The 21,565-nt window shown below is 45.9% G+C and overlaps 1 protein-coding gene across 1 annotated transcript in view; it reads right to left on the minus strand.

The window, feature by feature from the left end:
* Positions 1-1,911: 1,911 nt before the first annotated feature.
* The window catches only part of ANKRD65 (ankyrin repeat domain 65), an 82,207-nt gene continuing 62,553 nt past the window's right edge, over positions 1,912-21,565 (minus strand). The window contains exons 3-4 of the mRNA XM_077457573.1: positions 15,943-16,492; positions 1,912-5,706 (exon numbers count right to left, since the gene is read on the minus strand). Of these exons, the coding sequence (XP_077313699.1) occupies positions 5,452-5,706; positions 15,943-16,492 (805 nt within the window). The 3' untranslated portion in view covers positions 1,912-5,451. The remainder of the gene's footprint in view (positions 5,707-15,942; positions 16,493-21,565) is intronic.

Genomic DNA, 21,565 nt, shown 5'->3' on the forward strand with positions numbered 1-21,565 from the left:
TCTTTGTTAACAGTATCTGTCAGATGGGCGCGCATGGAGTCACAGATCAAGTCTCTTGACGTTAACCTTCGGACTATAAGGCGCACGTAAAAGCCTAAATTTTCTCACAAAATCGACCGTGCGCCTTATAGTCCGATGCGCCTTATATATATGGAAATATCCATTTTATCAGCCGGTCGTTGCTAGTGCGCCTTATAATCCGGTGCGCCTTATAGTCCGATGCGCCTTATATATGGAAATATCCATTTTATCAGCCGGTCGTTGCTAGTGTGCCTTATAATCCGGTGCGCCTTATAGTCCGAAAAATACGGTATATAATTTTTTGTTATGTAACTTATATATATTTCATGAGAATAGAATGAATGTAATGTTCTTTCTAAACCCGGTATATATGTTTCACCCATGAAGTTTTGTGATTGGACTATGGGTAATGGTGGGTAATCAATGCTGTGTAGGCCCTCAATATTACGGTCACATTTCTTTTCCTTTTGTGGATGGTTATTTTCAATCCACACGTATGCATTATCTTTTGTTTTTTGAACCAAGCCACCCATTTCTGGGACATATATGTAGCCAGATAGCCACCATTAATGCATGTGGCCAAAAAAAGGGGTGATTTGTTACAGGATTGAATGTTTGTATTTTTTTATCAGTCATTTTTATATGAGCTTCATCATTATACTATGAGGGAACTCCAACTTTACTCGAACAAACTGGTCGTAGACCGTTTTGTACTTTATTATCCTTTCTATTATATGGTAACCAGTCCGAAGAGACTGGTCATTTGTTGGTTAAACTGATCATGAACGGACGTTTTTGTCTGCACCTATGGCAGGGCTCCCTACCTTACCCATAGGCTATTTAAAGCTTTAGCACGAGGGTGTGGGCGTACCCCTGATGACGTCAATTTGTGACGAAACGATCGTCGGGTAGATACGTCTACACCTCGTGCTATTTTTATTTACTTATATACTTTTGCTAGCATTTCTTTTTTACGATCAATTTTATGCGACTCGATCGAGTCATTTGTAGCTTCCAACGCTTATCTGGTTGAAAAATAAAATCCACGTGTTTTAGACTTTATCACACGATTGGGCGTTTTTTTCCCTTTTTCATCCATTCGGTGACATGCCAATTTGAAATTTCCGAACTGACCGGAACGGACGACGTTCAAGGAACATCCGAAGGTGTGGGTTAGGTTTTACCTTCCCGCCCCCCAAAGGCGATTCGAATCATCCGTTTGTATGAGGAGTGTCGGAGGAGCGATCTTGTCCGATCCTAATCGTTTGGGAGTTCGTATCCGCGCACACTAATGGTTGCTCTGGTAAGCCTTTATTACTCACTTAAGTTGCTGTAGTGAAAGAATTTACGTGGTCAAGCACCTGCACCAGAGACACCTGTGATCAACTTTAACGTTTTATTCACTTATGTTTCACTTAATGAACATTTATCTCCACGTGTCTGGGGCCTTGTAAATCACTTCATTTATTCAAGGCATGGGACTTGTTTTGATTTGTTTTTTGATTTTTTTGATTCGCTTCACATAATCATATTTTTGTGTCTCACATTTTTTACTTTTTCACTTTTGTGTTTTTCAGCAACAAGTTGTGGTTCAAACAATTTTTTGCTTTCACACCAATTTTGAGTAACATCTTTTTTGGTTTAACAACCAATTAATTTTTAATTTTTTGTTTATTGCACAATATATATATATATATATTTTTTTTACTATTGATGTTCAATTTTGGAATCACCAGTTCTGAAGTTTTTTTGATCAATTGCTTTATTGTATTCAGTCACATGTTACATTTATTCATAGTAAGCGCTGCACTGTTTTTCACATTTCTTTACATTTAGTGATCGGTTGTGAAACAATCACAGTCAATCACGTGGGTAAACAGCCGGCCAATGGCTGTTTACAAGTGTCGGTGACGAGCAGTGTTCCCGGGAACACGCCGCCACCAACGTGCATGCGCAGTGCGCTCACAATCGTGCGCACGCGCCATGCACAGTGGGGATGTAACCATCTGCGATCGCCCGTGACTTCATCACGGCCGATCACGTGGTAAACAGCCATACCCAATGGCTGTTCACCCTCTTCGGTGGCGAGAGGTGTCTACGTGACATGCCGCCACCGAAGGAACAGGGAAGCGTGCGCAGGATCGCGCGCATTCCCTGTTTAAATGGGAGGACGTCATAAGATGCCCTCCCGCCACAATAGGTGCGCCGCCTCATTTGAAGGCCGGCAGTCAGCAAGTGGTTAAAAGCATTTAAAAGCGGTTGCCGCTTGAAATGTCTCTAAACTCAGCTCCTGAACCCAGTTTTTTTGCGTTCCAAAAAAAGCCTCTAAACGCAACTGCCTAGAAACGACTATAAACGACCCTGCGTACATATACTGATAATATAACACAGAGGAGAGTTCAGGGGCAGTAGAAAAAAATGCCCAACTGCTCCTAAACGTCCGTTTAGCAGCAGCAGTGTACATGAGGCCTAATACAGTAATCAGTGCTAATAATATACACTGTTACTATACTGACACTGGCTGGGAAGGGGTTAACATCTAGCGCGATCAAGGGGTTAAATGTGGGCCTAACTTTGGGTAATCTGTGTATAATGTGCTGTTTATTAGTAAATATTTATTTGTTTCTTATCCCTGCTTTGCAGGGATAGGAAACAGAGAGATCTTTCCCTCTGTACAGAGCCCTGTGTTGACAATCAACACAGGGCACTGTACAGAGGTAACAGTCTCTCTAGGCTCTGTGATTGGACACAGCCAGTCAGCAGGTCCCAGCCTTGAATCATTGACAGGAACTTGCTGACAGACTGTAGTAGGTGCTGGCAGGGGGGCACGCATGCATGCCCCCTAAACCTGCGAGCAGGCAGTATCCTACCAGTACAGGGCTTTGCCTGCACGGGCCGCCTGTCCGCAGTACACTGTGGGCGGGAGGTCTGGAAGCCGTTAAATGGACAACATGTCTAATTTATGGATCTTTGTCTGATTTTTGGATTGTAAAAGAACAGTTTTGTAGATTGTGTGTTCCTTTTAATCACCGAAAAAATTTTTTTTTTAGACTTGGATAAGCCTTGTGGCTTCATTCTTTTTATTAAAAAATGTTTATTGGATTTTACAATGTTACAAAACATACGTTTCAAGTCAGGTTGTACATACATGACTGTTCAGAAATGGTATGGAATGTGAGGCCAGCAGATGTCCCATGCACCAAGCAAAGTGACAGTCATCTCAGTACGTGAGCTGAAGCTGATTGGGGTGCTGTGAAAAGGTCCTAAGAAAACACTGTTCCAAGATATAGACCTCATTGTACTTGACTCAAGCCTGTAAGAGGATAGAAAATAGAAAAAAAAAAAAAGAAAAATAGGAAAGTGGGAAGTAGAGCTGCACGATTCTGGCTAAAAATCTAAATTTTTTTGCTTAGAATAAAGATCACGATTTTCTCAAGATTCTCGCGGTGTAACATCTCCTTTCACATTATACAAAAAAAAAAAAAACTGGGCTAACTTTACGGTTTAGTTTTTATTTATTTATTAATTAATTCATTATTTAAAGTATATTTTTAATTTTTAAAATTGGGTTTGAAAAATCCCTGCGCAAATACGATGTGACGCAAAATATTGCAACAGCAACCATTTTATTCTCAAGTGTCTTTGTTAAAAAAAAAAATATCATGTTTGGGTGTGCCAAGTAATTTTCTAGCAGAAAATAATGATTTTTTTCTTGTAAGCAACAAATGTCCTTGACTCAAGTCTGTAAGAGGATAGAAAATAGAAGAAAGAAAAATGAAAAAAAGGAAAGTGGGAAGTAGAGCTGCACGATTCTGGCTAAAATGAGAATCACGATTTTTTTGCTTAGAATAAAGATCACGATTCTCTCAAGATTCTCACGGTGTAACATCTTTCACAGTATACAAAAAAAATTGGGCTAACTATACGGTTTATTTTTTATTTTTTTTTATTAATTAAAGTGAATTTAAAAAAAAAATGGGTTTGAAAAACTGCTGCACAAATATGGTGTGACATAAAATATTGCAAAAGCCACCATTGTATTCTCTAGGGTCTCTGCTAAAAACAAAAATATATCACGTTTGATGATCCAAGTAATTTTCTAGCAGAAAAGAATGATTTTTACTTGTAAGCAACAAATGTCAGAAAAGATTTGGTCTTTAAATGGTTAAACGTCCCTCATCTACACCAGTGGTCATCAACCCTGTCCTCAGGGCCCACTAATGCCTTGTACACACGGTTGGAAATTCCGACGGGAAAAGTCCGATCGGATTATGTTGTCGGAAAATCTGATCGTGTGTGGGCTCTAGCGGGCTTTTTCCGCCGGGAATTTCTGACGGAAAAAATTTGATAGCAGAACCTAAAATTTGCCGACAACAAAATCTGATCAGACTTTTTCCGATCACGTGAATAGAATTCGGACGTACAAAGTGTCACACATGCTCAGAATAAATTTGGGGACGAAAGCTATTGGCTACTGGCCTCTACATAGTCCCGTCGTACATTTTGTATGTCACCTCTTTCGGAACGATCAGATTTTCTGACAAATTTGTGCGACAGTGTGAATCTAACACAAGTTTCGGACAAAATCCTTTGGAAAAAATCTGATGGATTTTGTGGTCGGAATGTCCGACCATGTGTACAGGGCATAACAGGCCGGGTTTTATGTATTACCTTGGGGAAGCACTCTCACCTAGCAGTAAGAAGGGTCACTGGTTCAAATCCCAACCATGACACTACCTGCCTGGAGTTTGCATGTTCTCCCTGTGCCTGCGTGGGTTTCCTCCGGGTACTCCGGTTTCCTCCCACAATCCAAAGACATGCAGGTAGGTTAATTGGCTTCTGTCCAAAATTGGCCATAGTATATGAATGGGGAACTTGGATTGTGGGGACCAATATGAGTATGCAATGTACAGGGATAGGGACAATTGTGGACACTCACTCAGGTTGAACTGGATGGACTGGTGTCTTTATTCAACCTTACGAACTATGAAACTATGAAACTATATCACCTGTGATGTATTTCAGTTATCCTGCAAACCTGGCCTGTTAGTGGGCCCTGAGAACAGGGTTGATGACCACTGATCTACACGCTGGAGTTCTGCCCTTTGACAAAAGAACGAAAAGATACTTTGTTTCTACTTATTCGCATATTGTAATAAAACTTGTCAGGCTGCTTGGTTTTCTTTTTCCAGTTGAGAGAACTCTGCACTTGTTAGAAAGATCGTGACATGCTGTCAAGTCTATCAAAAGTAAATGAAGGAGACACCTAACAAAAGGGGTCCAGATTTAGTCAAATGTGTCCATTCTGTCCAACACCTTTGCTGTAGTTTTCTCATAGATTAGAGTACCCTTGATTCGGCTTTGACCTTTAGAAATTTAGAGTTGAGAATTTCCAGATTTGACAATGTCTTTTTTATTTGGTTTGTGGCTTCATTCTAGATGTCCATCCTCAGTTAATGTCACTTGTTCTTGAAGGTAAGTGGACACTTGGAGATGTCCCAGCAGGACTGCCCTATGCATTGCATTGAGGCCAAGGCTGTCTTTTCTATTTAGAGAGGCTCCATCCTGAACCAGCAACTCTATGACACTGAGGTGTCCTGCACCCGCTGCTCGGTGAAGTGCTGTCCGTCCATGTTTATCTGGGATGTCCAACTGAGCTTTTCTCTTCAACAGCAGCCGAACCACCTGTGAGAGTAGAATAAGGTTGGAAAGTTAAAGCGGATCTTCACTGCATCTGAGAACCACAAACCAAAAACATTTAATTTGTTTTAATTATTCAAAGCAAACTCTCCCATCCATTAATGTCATTGCAGGACTACTACCTCCTCTGCCTGCATCGCTGTACGGGGAGGAAGGCTCGGCAAGGGAGGCTTATTAGTACGGCTGTCAGGCCGCTTATACAAAAAAATGAAAAAAAAAATCAATTAAAAAGCAGCGGAGCTCCACAGGTGTGAGTGGCCTACATGGGCGGCGCAAGATGGCACAAGATGGCGGTGGAAGGATGGGGTTGACCATCAAGGTCACAGTATGTGAGAGCATGTGTGGAACCGTGGCAGGAGGCAGAGCTTTGGGAGTGAGACGGGTACTACAATGGAGGGACTCCACGGCCCCAGGACCTCTTTGCCTGGGGGGCTGATGACACCACCGGTCCTGGTCTAGGACGACAGGTTGGAAAGTGAGCTGTCGGTGTGTGAGGAGGAGGAGCCGCAGGGATGCAAGCCAGCGATGGAGTCAGCCCGGTAAGTCAAACAATGTCTAAATGTTTATCGTTTAAGCTGCATTGTGGGATTTGTTGGGGGTTGGAAAGGGGGGTGCAATGTCGGCGGCGGTTGCTCCGCGGGGAACAGTGGTGGTGGATGCTGGCCCACAAGTAGCGGGCGGTGCGCCAGCCAGTTCGGGGATATTGGCGCAGCAGCGGGGTTGTCAGGTAATGGTAGGATGGAGATGGTAGGGATTGCAGACGCAAAAAAATAAAAAATGTGAGATGTACGGGTGCTTTGAGGGTCCCCTGGGAACACAATTAAATAGGAGGTCTGGGATACGGTTTGAAAAGGCAAGTGTGTGGAGATCTTCTCATTATGTGAAGGATATTGTACTATTTTGTTTTGGCATTGTGATTGTTTCAGGGGTTACGGAGGGTCGTCTGCTGGTGACCAAGTTGGAGGTACTATAGAAGGGGATTTCGGAGGCCCAGGGATGGCTCGAGGTACAGTTGAGGACTTTGCATTCATTGCTGGGTAAGTTCAATTTCGTCTGCCGGTTAATCCGATGAGTGGGTTTTGGCCGACGTCTGCCATCTGCTACAGTGGGGGTTTCTGGATTTAAACGGTTGAATGCGGAACATAGGGAGGGTTAGAAGGTTTGGTATGAGTTCTTGGCCGCATACAATGGACGATAGGTGTGGATGCCAGCCCGGTGAGTAAGGTTGATGGGAAAAGTGATCACGAACATGGCAGGGTAAACAGGTTTGGGGGACATTTTTCTTTCAGGGGCAATAGAGTGAGGAACTTTGGCCCCAATTTTGTTGGGTGGAACAACAACAAGTACAGGCAGCAAACCTGGCCTCGCGTCCGGCCATTGCCATGGCTGCTGTAGGTGGTCTGATAACCACTCACACAGCTACAGAGATGTCAGTTGTGGGGAAGAAAGCAGCCACTGATGGGAGACTGCCCGTGAGCATCGGGAGAAAAACCGACGGCCTACCCCCCTCATGAGCCAGACATACATGAGGAGAGGAGCAGGCGGGCGGCCAACAAACCCCCCCCCACCAGGCGTGCACGCTGGCCAGGTAGAGCTGGGAAGATTGTGAGATGGATGGACTGATCGACGAACGGACAGCTCCCCCCCGCTTCCCCACGGCATGAGCACCGGGAAAAGAGGACGGGCTGCCTGCTGACCCCATGGATCTGTGGGGAGATTTGTGGATGGATGGAGGATGGATGGCCTGACGAACGTCCCCGCTCCCCCCTGGCCTGAGCGCTGGAAAAAAACAGCAGGCTGCATGCCGGGTACACGGAGCTGTGGGGAGAGTGTGATGGATGGCTGGACAAAACGCCCCCCCCCCCCCCCCCGCTCCCCTCGGCATGAGCACCGGGAAAAGCGGGCGGGCTGCATGCTGGACACACGGAGCTGAGGGGAGAGTGTGAAATGGCGGATGGATGGGTGGATGCCACCCCCCCTGCTCCCCCTGGCATGAGCGCCGCAAGAAGCTGGTGGGCTGCATGCTGGCCAGATGGAGCTGAGGGGAGAGTGTGAGGAGGAGGATGCTCCCCCGGCACACCCCCCCACGAAGCTGGAACATGGGCCGCAAGGAAGGACGGGCAGGGCGGCCCCAGTAGAACCCAGGGATGATGGAGGACGGACGAGGAACCGACACCATGCTGCGGCCGACCGCCGCTCAGAAAGGTGGCTGGAAGTGATGACCATCTACCCAGAAAATGTCAGCAACACTGGCCCTGACAGAGGAGGCGGGTTAAATAGCCCTCTCAGGCTCCTCCCACAAATACAGGCCAGCCTTTACACACACACATATATACTATATATATATATATATATATATATATATATATATATATATATATATATATATATATATATATATATATATATATATATATATATATATATAGAAAGGCCAGTATGGTGGCCTGAAATTATGGGAGGAGCCCGGTGGAGTATATAACCAGCCCGTTCGCCTGTCTTCCTCGTCGGTTCCGGTGCGCGATATCTTATACGTCAGACATCAAGGGCCGACTATCCAGACCAGATGCAGTGAGCCTGTTCGTGAGTTCCCGCGTTATTCGTTCCGTCTTGACAACTCGTCTTCCCGTACATCAGCGTCCGTGGGTTTCGCCGTCGGAGTGTCGTCGTACCCATCGAATTTGTCGTTTCACGTTGGGCCGGCTGTCGCAGGTTTGGCTTCGGCATCCCCTTTTCAATTATGTATTTCGATGTACCATCAACATTCCCTGTACTCTCGACCCGCTCGCTTCTTTTAAATCGAATGTTTTACTGTGGCCCTCGTACGCATGTCACTATTTTCTATTTTCGATGTAGTCGTTATCACTTTTCGACACGTTCGATTACGCCACGTCAGGCGATTCATTCGCAGGTACGGCATTCGAAACCATTCGTCTGCCCGAGCATTTCTATTAGTATCGGTCGAATCGTTCGACTCACAGCCGACTGCTTGTTACGACAAAGCAAGCAGTCCGCACGTTTTGCTTTGTCTGCTCCAGTTCGAATATATGTCTCTTCATTCATGCAGTTATGTTATGTATCTTATTTTATCTCATGTCAAATCATTTCACTCCCAGTCATTTCTACCGTTTCAAATCATTTCTGTCACTAGTCGCGCTCCGGCGCGAATCTTGTCGCACCTCTGGTGCACCGATTCGCTTTGAAGTGCCCCAGGGTTCGGCCTCATTTCTGTACATGCTCCAGAGACTGAATCACTCGCAGGTTCACGCACTGATTCTCGTCTCTGTCATGGCATACCATTTCTGTCACTTATTACGCTCCAAATTCGAATCCTGTCGCATTCTTCTATGCACCGATTCGTCCTGGTGTGCCCAGCGGCTACGCCTCATTTCGGTACATGCTCCAGAGACGGATTCTTTGTAACCTACAGTCCAGTCGTTGAATCCTGTCTCTGTCATGGGACATCATTTCTGTCACTTATTACACTCCAATTCAAATCCTGTCGCATTTTTTATGCACCGATTCGTTCTGGTGTGCCCAGCTGCTACGCCTCATTTCAGTACATGCTCCAGAGACGGGTTCTTTATTGCTACCATCAGTCCAGTCGTTGAATCTTGTCTCTGTCATGGGATATCATTTCTGTCACTTATTACGCTCCGATTCGAATCCTGTTGCGTTTATTTATGCTCCGATTCGTCCCGGTGTGCCCAGCTGCTACGCCTCATTTCAGTACATGCTCCAGAGACGGATTCTTTGTTGTAACCATCAGTCCAGTCGTTGAATCTTGTCTCTGTCATGGCATATCATTTCTGTCACTTATTACGCGCCAATTCGAATCCTGTCGCATTCCTTATGCACCGATTCGTTCTGGTGTGCCCAGCTGCTACGCCTCATTTCAGTACATGCTCCAAAGACAGGATTCATCTGTTTGGTTCAAAGGCTCGTCCTCTGATTCTTGTCTTTGTCATGGGTTTTTCATTTCATTTCACCTATCACGTTCCGGTACGAATAGTCACATCGGTGTACCAAATTCGTCTCGGCGTGCCCCAGGAATGGCCTCATTTCAGTACATGCTCCAGAATCCGTTTCGTGCTCGGTCGCAAGTTGTGGCATGGCGATCCGGATCTCTGTCATGGCAGGTTCTCTCATTTCACTGTCACATACCGCTTCCCGGCTTGGGTCCAGTTGATTCTTCAATGTTTGGATGCCTGCCGGGGGGCCTTGCTCCTCGGCCTCATTTCATTATAGATTGCCTTCAAAAAGGGAAACACAGCTTCGTTTAGGCGTGTCTCGCTGTTTTCTCCACATACAAGCGCAGACTTCGTGCAAATCGTTGCAAACACACATCCAAGCGTAGACTTCTTGCAATCGTTGCAAGCACGCATCCAGACATAGACTTCTCGCAATCGTTACAAGCACGCATTCGTGCATAGATCTCTCGCACTTTTTACTAGCACGCATTCGAGCATAGACCTCTTGCAATCGTTGCAAGCACGCATTCGGGCATAGACCTCTTGCAATCGCTGCAAGCACGCATTCGAGCATAGACCTCTCGCGGTCATTACAAGCACGCATTCGAGCATAGACCTCTTGCTATCGTTGCAAGCACGCAGTCGAGCATAGACCTTTTGCATTCATTACAAGCACGCATTCGGGCATAGACCTCTTGCAATCGCTGCAAGCACGCATTCGAGCATAGACCTATCGCGGTCATTACAAGCACGCATTCGAGCATAGACCTCTTGCAATCGTTGCAAGCACGCATTCGAGCACAGACCTTTTTGCATTCATTACAAGCACGCATTCGGGCATAGACCTCTTGCAATCGCTGCAAGCACGCATTCGAGCATAGACCTCTCGCGGTCATTACAATTACGCATTCGAGCTTAGACCTCTTACACTCATTACAAGCACGCATTCTAGCATAGACCTCTTGCAATCGTTGCATGCAGGCATTCGAGCATAGACCTCTGGCGATCATTGCAAGCACGCATTCGAGCATAGACCTCTTGCACTCATTACAAGCACGCATTCGAGCATAGTTCTCTTGCAATCATGGCAAGCACGCATTTGAGCATAGACCTCTTGCAATCGTTGCAAGCAGGTGTCCAGGCACAACTTGTTGCAGTCATTGCTGGCAGGCACTTCTGGCTTGCTCAATAGATTGCTTTAGGGAAGACCTGGATACCTTCCTAAATGTACGTTGTATTACGGGGTACTTATATTTATAGGTGTAGTTGATCCAGGGAAAAATCCGATTGCCTCTCGAGGGGTCAGGAAGGAATTTTCCCCGGCTGTAGCAAATTGGCCTATGCTCTGTTGGGGGTTTTTTGCCTTCCTCTGGATCAGCTGCGGGCGTAGAATTGGGTGTCAGGTTGTGTGATACCTTATTTATTTTGATTTGGTTGGACCGGATGGACTTCTGTCTTTTCCGGCCTGGCTACCCATGAAGCCTACCATAATTCCTTGCAGTCGTTGCAGGCACAAGTCCTGGCACAACTCCTTGCATTAGTTGCAGGCACGCATCCTAGCATAACATCTTGCAGTCATGGCAAGCACGCATCCTGGGTAACATCTTGCAATCATCGCAAGCACGCATCCAAACATGCGTTCAAGCACAACTCCTGTAGTCTTCGCAGTGCACATGCGGTAACACGAATGGCTCACAGTCACTACGTATACATCTCCAGTGACAAACTCCCGGGCAATTGTCGCAAGCACATGTTTAAACACAACTTAGTCACGCCAAGGCTCATGACTTAGCATAACTTCTTGCAATCATTCATTGGCAAGCACGTTCTCAGTGGCACACAAACTGGCTACACGTCATTTTCAGCAGCACTTAATTGGCCTCTCGTCTCCCGTGGCTTTCTTACAAACCATTCACTGTTGTCTGTCTATCCGTCTCTTCCTTAGGACAGTTGAGTTCAGCTTCCGTCCCGCACCAGGATCATGTTGTCACACGCAACTGGCTTCTTCCTGTAGCACGCCCAGGCTATTTCTAGCCAGCGTTCAACATTTCTTATCCTTACAGTGCACGGAGAGCCATCTGTCGTTACGGCCCATACAGCAAGATCCCCACCTCGGGGCATCCAGAGGCATCAGCCCATAGCCAACGGCAAACGCTCGCCATCACAACTGCCATCTTTAGGGGCATATTATATCCTCGCATATTCTCCAGTCTAGTCGTCCAAAGACACCTACAGTCCCTACACGGCATGTTGAGTTCGCTATGCGCATCATCCCTCAGGGTCGCGCCTTGTGTCACACTTATTGGTTTTACTGTCCCTCTCACAGGATCCAGAGCAAGTCCTCAGCCTGGATCCCGCGGCAATAGCAGTCCTTGCTATGCGGGAGGAATTCCTATCGTCTGGGAATGGCGTCTCCCTGTTCATTCCCTCCGTGTCTTCCCTTTCGCCCCAGGTGATGACCGACGCAGCGGCCTCCACGGGCTTGCGGCTGTTTTTTGGCCACCTCTGGCTCGCAGCTCCCTGGCCTCCCCAGTTACTGGCAATTCCTGGCTGCGCCAAGGCGCCCTCTCTGTTGGTTATGTCCTTCCTACGTCGACTGGTCCAGCTCTTGTTGTTGTTTCAGTTCAACATCCATTCTTCCTTTATCCCCGGTAAAGTCAATCAGGCAGCGGACGCCCTCTCCCGCTTTTAACCTTGTCTCGTTTTCGTTCAGGTACCCGGAGCCGGACTAACATCAGCAGCTATCCCGGACTGGTCTCAACTGACCCTGGATTAGCCCCTCACCTCCTAGCGGCTACCCAACTCATTTGATCACTCCCTTTCCCGCAATACCCTCAAAGCCTATCAATCAGCCTGGAGGGCCTTTAACCAACTTCATCACGTATCACAGTACAGAGACGTCCCGTGTCAAGCAAGTCATAGCCTTCATTGCCTACTGCCACTCGCAGTTGGCGTTATCCTTTAATACGATCCGGCTATACCTGACCGGTGTACAACATTTCACGTCCCTCCAGGACCCTACCGTACCCTTCCTATTTTACCACGCCGTTCGGGCTGTTATGCGCGGTATCCAGAAAGCGCCAGCCGATGGCCGGCACCAAAACGACTGCCTGTCACAGGAGACGTTTAGAAATATGTCAGATTTCCTGGCCACTTCACCTTTTCGGTCTCCACATTAGTGTCATTTACAAGCAGCCATACACCTGGCCTTCTACGGCTTCTTACGGCCAAGCGAGTTTTATTTGTTGTAGCCTCACAGCACGCATGCTGTGCGAGCACCACCTGGTCCGATACGAAGACCATTTCGTCTTACACTTAGCAGTCTCCAAGACGCAGCAGCTTGGCTCGGGTTCGGACATACACCTCTATAAGTCCAACAACCGCTGGTACCCGGTCGCCATTCTCACGCGCCTGTCGGCCCTTTTTGGCTGATCAACCAGGAGTTAGTCCTCTTCTGCCATTTCTCACTAAACCTCTGAACGCTGCCCGGTGGAACGTGTCAGGATACTCCCGGGTATCCTTCACCTCTGTCCTACTCACATTATCAAGAAGTTGGGCAGATGGAGGTCCACCTGTTTCGCCCGCTACATACCCAATCCGCAAGCGGAGATGACCCAGGCCTTTGTCGAGCTCACCCAGTAACAAACTTGGATCAATAAAATGCAACCCCTACCTGAATGTTTTTGCCCCCTTATTTTGGTATACCGTACGTTAGACCAGGGCACACTTTCAGGTCCATTTCAAGTAAGCGAGTTTATGTTAACCTTGTTTGTCATCCTTAACCGTATCGGTCAGAGGGCTCCACACCATAAATAGAAAGGCCAGTATGGTGGCCTGAAATTATGGGAGGAGCCCGGTGGAGTATATAACCAGCCCGTTCGCCTGTCTTCCTCGTCGGTTCCGGTGCGCGATACCCACCCACCCATCCCCTTTTTCAGGGCATTTCTCAAGCATCATACTCCTCATGAGAGTACTCATTTCACTCCATTCATATTCATTTCATTTATCACCCACTTTCTATCTAAGGTATGCCCCCTTATTTTGGTATACCGTACGTTAGACCAGGGCACACTTTCAGGTCCATTTCAAGTAAGCGAGTTTATGTTAACCTTGTTTGTCATCCTTAACCGTATCGGTCAGAGGGCTCCACACCATAAATATATATATATATATATATATATGTTCATGTTCGTGTAAAGGCAAGTGTCCCAATACTTTTAGCGATATAGGGTGTATACACACTACAGACACATATATATATATATATATATATATATATATATATATGTGTGTCTGTAGTGTGTATACACCCTATATCGCTAAAAGTATTGGGACACGTGCCTTTACACGAACATGAACTTTAATGGCATCCTAGACCTAGTCTGTAGCGTTTAAGACTCTACACAAGGTTTAGGAGTGTGTCTATGTGAATGATTGACCATTCTTCCAGAAGAGTATTTGTGGGGTCAGGCACTGATGTTGACGAGCAGGCCTGGATCGCAGTCTCTGCTTTAATTCATCAAAAAGGGTTCTATCAGATTGAGGTAAAGTCCAGTCCAGCCAAGTTCCTCCACCCCAAACTCACTCTTCCATATCTTTATGGACCTTGCTTTGTGCACTGGTGCTCAGTCATGTTGGAACAGGAAGGGGCCATCCCCAAACTATTCCTGCAAAGTTGGGAGCATGAAATTGCCCAAAATGTCTCAGCACGCTGATGCCTTAAGAGTTCCCTTCACTGGAACTAAGGGGGCCAAGCACAACCCCTGAAAAAAAAAACCCACAGCATAATCCCTCATCCACTAAATGATTTGGAGGGGTGGCTCAAAAAATTTTTTTTCAATATAGTATGGATCAGCAAGTTTGGGGTGGAGGAACTTGACTGGCTTGCCTCAACCGGATAGAACACCTTTGGGATGAATTAGAGCAGAGACTGCGAGCCAGGCCTTCTCATTCAACATCAGTGTCTGACCTCACAAATGCACTTCTGGAAGAATGGTCAAACATCCCCATAGACACACTTTTAAAGGGGTTGTAAAGGTAAATGTTTTTATCACCTTAATGCATTCTATGCATTAAGGTGAAAAAACATCTGACAGTGCCTGCGCCCCCAGTTACTTACCTCACCCCTCGAAAGTCCCGCACTCTTCCCCCGACGTCCTTTCCACCGTTCAGCCTGGCCGCTGATTGGCAGGAGTGGATGGATGGAAAGCAGCGCAGCCATTGGCTCGCACTGCTGTCAATCACATCCACTGACGCGGAGTGTCGGGTTGCGGGGGCGTGTGGTACAGTGAGCGGCTATAGCCGCCGGCTGTATCACGGGAGCGCGCCCGCAAATGCTTCTCACCATGCGAGGGAGCTCGCATGAACGTGAGAAGCACCTGTGGGAGGAAGCCAAGACAGCCGCCGAGGGACCCCAGAAGAGCAGGTTCGGGGCCACTCTGTGCAAAACGAGCTGCACAGTGGAGGTAAGTATAACATATTTGTTATTTTAAATAAAATAAAAAATTCACTTTACAACCCCTTTAAACCTTGTGGACAGCCTTCCTAGAAATGTTGAAGCTGTTATAGCTGCAAAGGGTGGGCCAACTCAATATTGAACTATTGAACTATATATCAAACTATTGAACTCTATCTATATATATATATATCTATATATCTATCTATATCTATATATCTATATCTATCTATCTATCTATCTATCTATCTATCTATCTATCTATCTATCTATCTATCTATCTATATATATATATATATATATATACACATACACCGGCGTGTGTGTGTGTATATATAACACACACACACACACACACACACTGTATATAAAAAAAATTGTTGCTTTGACTATTTCCCAGAGTAACCCAAATGTAGAACTAGAACTGAGGGGAAGTCTTCCCAAAAGGGAGAGAGACAGCAATAATACTGACTACATTTCAATCTTCCTTTCCCTATTCAAAAATACAAATAAATGAAGAGGATAAACTGTATTTCACAGGCCTCTCTAACCTTCTATGTTGTCTAACAACATGCCAGTATATGTTCCTGCATGTGCATTTATTCTCCTTTGTCCAGATCAAAGGCTTCTTTACAAGAGACCAGTGTCTGCCAGGACTAATTGCCTGTCTTTCTTTCCTTGTGTACTGTAATTAAGTACCTCTTGTCCTTTGTGTAGGGAAATTCAGTCGTCCTAGTTACAGAAATGAGAGTTCTTTGCCATAATCTGTCTAGCTCTATTGCTTAGTTTACTCACCTCCAAGTTACCATTATTGGCTGCCACAGCCAGAGCAGTCCGGCCTAGCTGGTCTTGAATATTTACATCAATTCCCTTTTCCAGCAGGTAGTCCAAAGCGTCTAGTTTTCCCGTCTCTGCAGCGATATGTAGTGGGGTCAGATTCCCAGCAGCTTCTAGTGCTAGAGGGACCCCATAGGCACTGAGCAGCTCCATGATATGGACATGATTACTCACTGTGGCCCAGTGCAAAGGACTCCATTGGTTGTTATCACCTACACACGGGTCCAGGTTTTGTTTTAGCAATAGCTGGGTGATGAGTGTGTGCCCATTGGCAGCAGATAAGTGCAGAGCTGTGAGGCCTCCCTTTGTAAGGGCTGTGGCATGGGCCCCACGGTTAAGAAGTACTTCAGTCAGGTTGGTATGGCCACTCCATGCGGCATGGTGGAGAGGGGTACAGCCTGAGGCATCTTGGATATGAAGAGAAGCTCCCCGTTGAATCAAAAGTTTTACTGTGGCTGAGTGACCATTTGAAGCTGCACAATGTAGAGGGGTCCAGCCAAGATCATCCCTGATGAGAAATAAATATGAATGAAATATTTTAACATTTATATTAATAAAATAGTTGCATGCATTGTTAGTATGCGCTCATATGCAGAAAGTATGTGCAGTGATTACATGGGTGGTGCTGGGTGGACATCAACAAAATCAGTGGACCTTCACCTACTTTGCATACTCTAAGAAAATTATCGGATTGGCCTAAAGCCCCCCCGTACACAAATGTTGGGAGACATCAGCTGGTTCAATAAAAAACATCCGACATTCGGCCTTTGTGTATGTCTGCCAATGGCTTAGAGCACTGATCAGGATGTTGTGGCGGAGGGTTTCACCTCAGTGGGGGAGATCCCTGCACTGACGTTGGATGGTTGGCACAGTGGCTCTGACCGGAGCTGTCATTTTGTTTTGTTCAACCCGCTATTTGGATTCAGAAAATGAAAAAAAATATAGAACATGCAGGGATTTTAAAGGCATAACACAAATTTTCTGTTAAAAATTGTAAAAGTTATTGTACATTAAAACAATTACACATAAAAAAAGTTTCATATTAGATTCCAAAAAATCCTGGTTTTACATGAAAATTACATGAAAATTAAACCTGTTTGAATCTAATTGGTATATATGTTTATAATTGGACATGACTGCTGAGGTGCAATGAGCCCAGGTACAATTAACTGTAACATAGATGTAAAGACAAACCTTCCCCCTTGCCCCCTCATCCCATTAAATAAAACACAACCATTAGGTTGGAAAGGGCAAGGCCACAGCTTTATTGAATCCAAAACATAACATGTGAACACTTTTCAACCAGTGCCAATCACAGTTGTACTGTGAGCACACAATTCCAACAGGGGGAGGTGAAGGGGGCTTGTCCTTACCATAAGTGCTGGACAGGCCACCTACTTCCCATTTCCATCAAAGGCATATTCCATTACAGCCATTTTATGCTGGTTAGATCAAGAAACCACAGCAAGCTGTGACATACCATAGAAAAAAGGGGCAGGAGGGTGGGCAGCTCTTCCAACCACGTTTCCGAAAGACCCTGAATCCCCTGGGGCACAACTTTTACAGAGCTCAGGCCCAGCCCGTCCCACTAACAACCAATCCTTGGTGACCCCTCACCCACCATGTCCCTCCATGGTCATGCCCCCGTCAGTCAAGGCTCTCTTTCCCTAAGGGGCTCAAGAGGCCTTCATTATGCATAATCAGATCAACACATCCAGTTATTTCTTTCTGCAAGCTCGACACGTTTCCTGGAATTATTTCACTTTATCAGGAGCTTAATAGTGGGATATATAACTATTTTCTAGATATAAAAATACATGGAATTACAACATATATATATGCCAATCATTATGCATATCCATATATATCTATAGCAGTGACTTCCTATGGTATACACTCATTACTTGCAGGAAACACGTCAAGCCTGCAGAAAGAAATAACTGGATATGTTGATATTATGTATAATGTTGGATTATAAACATACACGTATTCAAAAAAGAACCAGAAATTTTTATCTATGATTTTATATAAGTAATTTTGTTAATGTACAATAAATGTTACAATTTTAGCTATAAGTTTGTGCAGAGGCGTAACTACAACCTTCAGGGCCCCGATGCAAGAAATCGTGAAGGGCCCCCCCCACCTCTCGTCCCGGGGCCCTTTATTACGGTCCCACAGTGGCCCCTTTCCTGCCATCTTGGGCCCACCCCCACTGTGGCAGAACACCAGGGTCGCAAGTGCAAGTTGGGCAGCGGTTATCAGTACCAGCTGAGCCAATGCAAGAATTTTTGGCTACACAGGCGAAGGTGCATTTTGATTTTTAAAGCCCTGCCACCCCTCTTCCCTCCACAATGCAACCCACCCTCACTTCACATTCTAACCTCTTTCACATTACACCTGTATTTGTGATGGGGTGCAACGTGTAGGACGTCTCTACAAATCCACCCCCACCCAATCACCCTCTCTGCAAAAATCCTCTCGCAATTTCTAGCACAGATCATGTCCCCCAGGTCCTCCCTTCCAGTACAACCCTTTCCCACCATCCTGGGTCAAACTCCCCCAGCATTAAAATTCTTTCCCTCCATGCCAGCATAAGTATTCTCCTCAGTTCTGTCACAAATCCTACTACTCAAATCCCCCTTTCCAGTACAAACCCCCCAAAACACAAATCCTCTCTACTTCTAATACAAATCCATACTTCTAAACTGTCCCGGTTTTGGTGTGACCTTCCTGAGATACAAATGAAATCCTGTGTGTCTGGACTAAGGGTCTATTCACACCAGAATGCCTTGAGGGAAACATGCGTTTTGGGTGCGTTTCCCACACTTCAAAATGCACTGCCAAAGCGATCTGCAGTGGTTGTCAACTTAATGACTCCCCAAATGCCGGTTGCAAATGCAGTGTTTGCCTGCACCAGATTGTATGACCAGCAGTACCATGCAATCCAGTTGCAGTGCGTTTTGTAAAGTAGCACATGCACAGCTCTTGGTGCAGACCAACACAATTTTAGCCTATTCAAATGAAAAGGCTGAAATCGCACACAGCACCTGGAAGGCATGTGTATCGCTTAAAAATGCAGAGTGCGTTCCTTTGTGATTCGTGGTGTGAACTGGCCTTGAGTCCTGGAGTGATTACCCCAAATCTCTAGCGAGGTGCCCGGAATCCCAGAAACTATGATCATCTCAATAGCAGACAGCCTCTCTTTGATGGGGGGAGGGAAAAAGTTGTCAGAAAAGGATACTTGCAGTGATTTGGGGGGGGGATAAGAGAATGCTGTATGTGCAAGGGGGCGTTTTAGGAGCAGAGAGAACTGGTGCTGGGGGGGGGGGTCATATTATTTATTGAACCCCCCCTTCTAGCACAAGTTCTGTCTGCTCCAAAAGTGCCCTCTTGCACATACAGCATCATCTTATCCCCCCAAATCACTGCAAGTATGCTTCTCACAACTTGAACAAATCCAAATCCACTGCACATTGCCCCACTAGTGCGCAGTGCACCCATTCAGTGCACATGGCATATCCACTGCACAAATCCAGTGTGCACTGCACATTACATGGCACCCATCGAGTGCACAGTGCACATCGCACATTCAGTGCTCACTACATATTGCAATATACCACTCACTGCACACTGCACTGATCCAAAGTGCACTGCCTGTCACACAGCACACATCCAGTGCATGCTGCTTGTTGCACAGCAGTACCCATCCATTGCATACTGCACATTGCACTGTAACCATCTAGTGCAAACTTCACAATGCACCCAGCAAGCATCCTCCTTTCACAACTAGCTCTCCCCCCTCCTTCCTTCCCTGCAAGTACCGAGCATTCAGAGTCAGTACGAACCTTATCAGCATGTCCCGTCCCGTTGAGTGCTGTGTGCTTTCTCCCCCCCCCTCCCCCTCCTTCTGTCTGTGACAGCCAAGCCGAGGCGGAGGGGGAAGGGGGTTTTAGTCTGTATGTGAGGCAGGAAGAGGGAGAAATACTGCTATACAGGGTAATCGTAGCATGGGAGACCTGAAACTTCTCACACACGCCGGGAGCCAGTCACTGGAACAAGTACCAGAAGTCATTACTGGCGGTGATAGAGCTCACCATCCTTGCGGTCATTACATCAGGCGCCGGACCGGAAGTCTTTCATGTTTGTCTGGGGGCCCCTCCACAGTGGCAGAACACATGGGCCCAGTCGCAAGTGCGACTGTTGCGACCCTGGTAGTTTCGCCACTGAGTTTGTGTTGTGTCTTTACAAAAAATACCATGTTAAATCTGTTTTAGATTTTTGCATACATTAACTCCTTCCTTCTGCCTTTTACGCAGACACAGAATTATTTTTTCTTTGGTAAATTTATTTTTTAAATTATGCTACCCTGCATTTCTGGTTTTCTTGCCTAGGTGAGAATGGCATCTCCCAGTTGCTGGTGTTGTGTCGAGAAGTGTCCACTATTGAGAAGTGCCCGGGACGAATGAGGCATACACCGTACAGAACAGCTGTTGTGATGGCAAAACGGCGCCTGCGCACAATAGCCAACAGAAGAATTTTTTCTGACAGATTGTGCCCCGCGCTCCCGTAGCGAGTTCATGTCAGCGAGGGGTGGATTTCTACATGTTGTGGGCAGATTTATAAATGATGGGCAGTGCTGCAAAACAAAACTTTTTATGCTATTCTTTCTGGATGCAGGGCGTATTTAGCATAAAAAGTTTTGTTTTGCAGCACTGCCCATCTTTAAAAAATGCTGCTCCAACTGCCCATCATTTATAAATCCGCCCACAACATGTAGAAGTCTGCCCCTTGCCGACATGAACTCGCCATGAGTGCACAGGGTTCAATCTAACAGAAAAAATTCTTCTGTTGGCTATTGTGCGCAAGCGCCGTCTCGCCATCACAACAGCTGATCGTAAAATCAGCTTTTGTGCTGTTCTGTTCGTCCCGGGCACTTCTCGATAGCGGGCACCTCTTGACACAACACCGGCAGCCTCCTGGGATACTTACGTTGCACATTTAGGAGGCTTCTGAGTAATCTACAGGGTGTGTGCCATGGCATGTGATCAGGGAGCTGACTGCAAGAACTCAGGAGAGACAGCCGACTCCAGATGATGTAAACAAAAAAGATGATTGAACAGGACGTGGCATGCGGCAGCAGAACTGTGGATCATAGCAGCATAATGCTGGATTCACTAGGCAGTGAGTATGTTTATTGTGGGCAACAAACCAAAAAAGATAAGCGGGGATTTAAGAAAAAAAAAAAAACACAATTGAAAGGGTGTGCAGATACTGTGTATGGACTGTACAGTATAAAAACTCCATCTTAATTCCCCATTGCATTAATTCTCAGCAATTTAGTTTATAAAATAATTTTCTTTATATGGAAAATCCCTTTTTGTTCTATGAAAATCACATCAGTCTGCAGCAAATAAGGTGGAAACACTTTAGGGTGGATGAAAGGTCCATCTCTGTTCCCTAATATTTATCTGATGTTCAAACTAATGCAGAGCTGTTATTTTAAAGGAGCTTCTGTAGCTCATTTGAAGAGATATTGTCTCTGGGTGTACTCACCTATACCTGGAAGAACTAAGTACTGTAT

Source organism: Lithobates pipiens, unplaced genomic scaffold (assembly GCF_037356315.1).
Source record: "Lithobates pipiens isolate NorthernLeopardFrog02 unplaced genomic scaffold, aLitPip1_a1.2 Scaffold_27, whole genome shotgun sequence".
Lineage (NCBI taxonomy): Eukaryota > Metazoa > Chordata > Amphibia > Anura > Ranidae > Lithobates > Lithobates pipiens.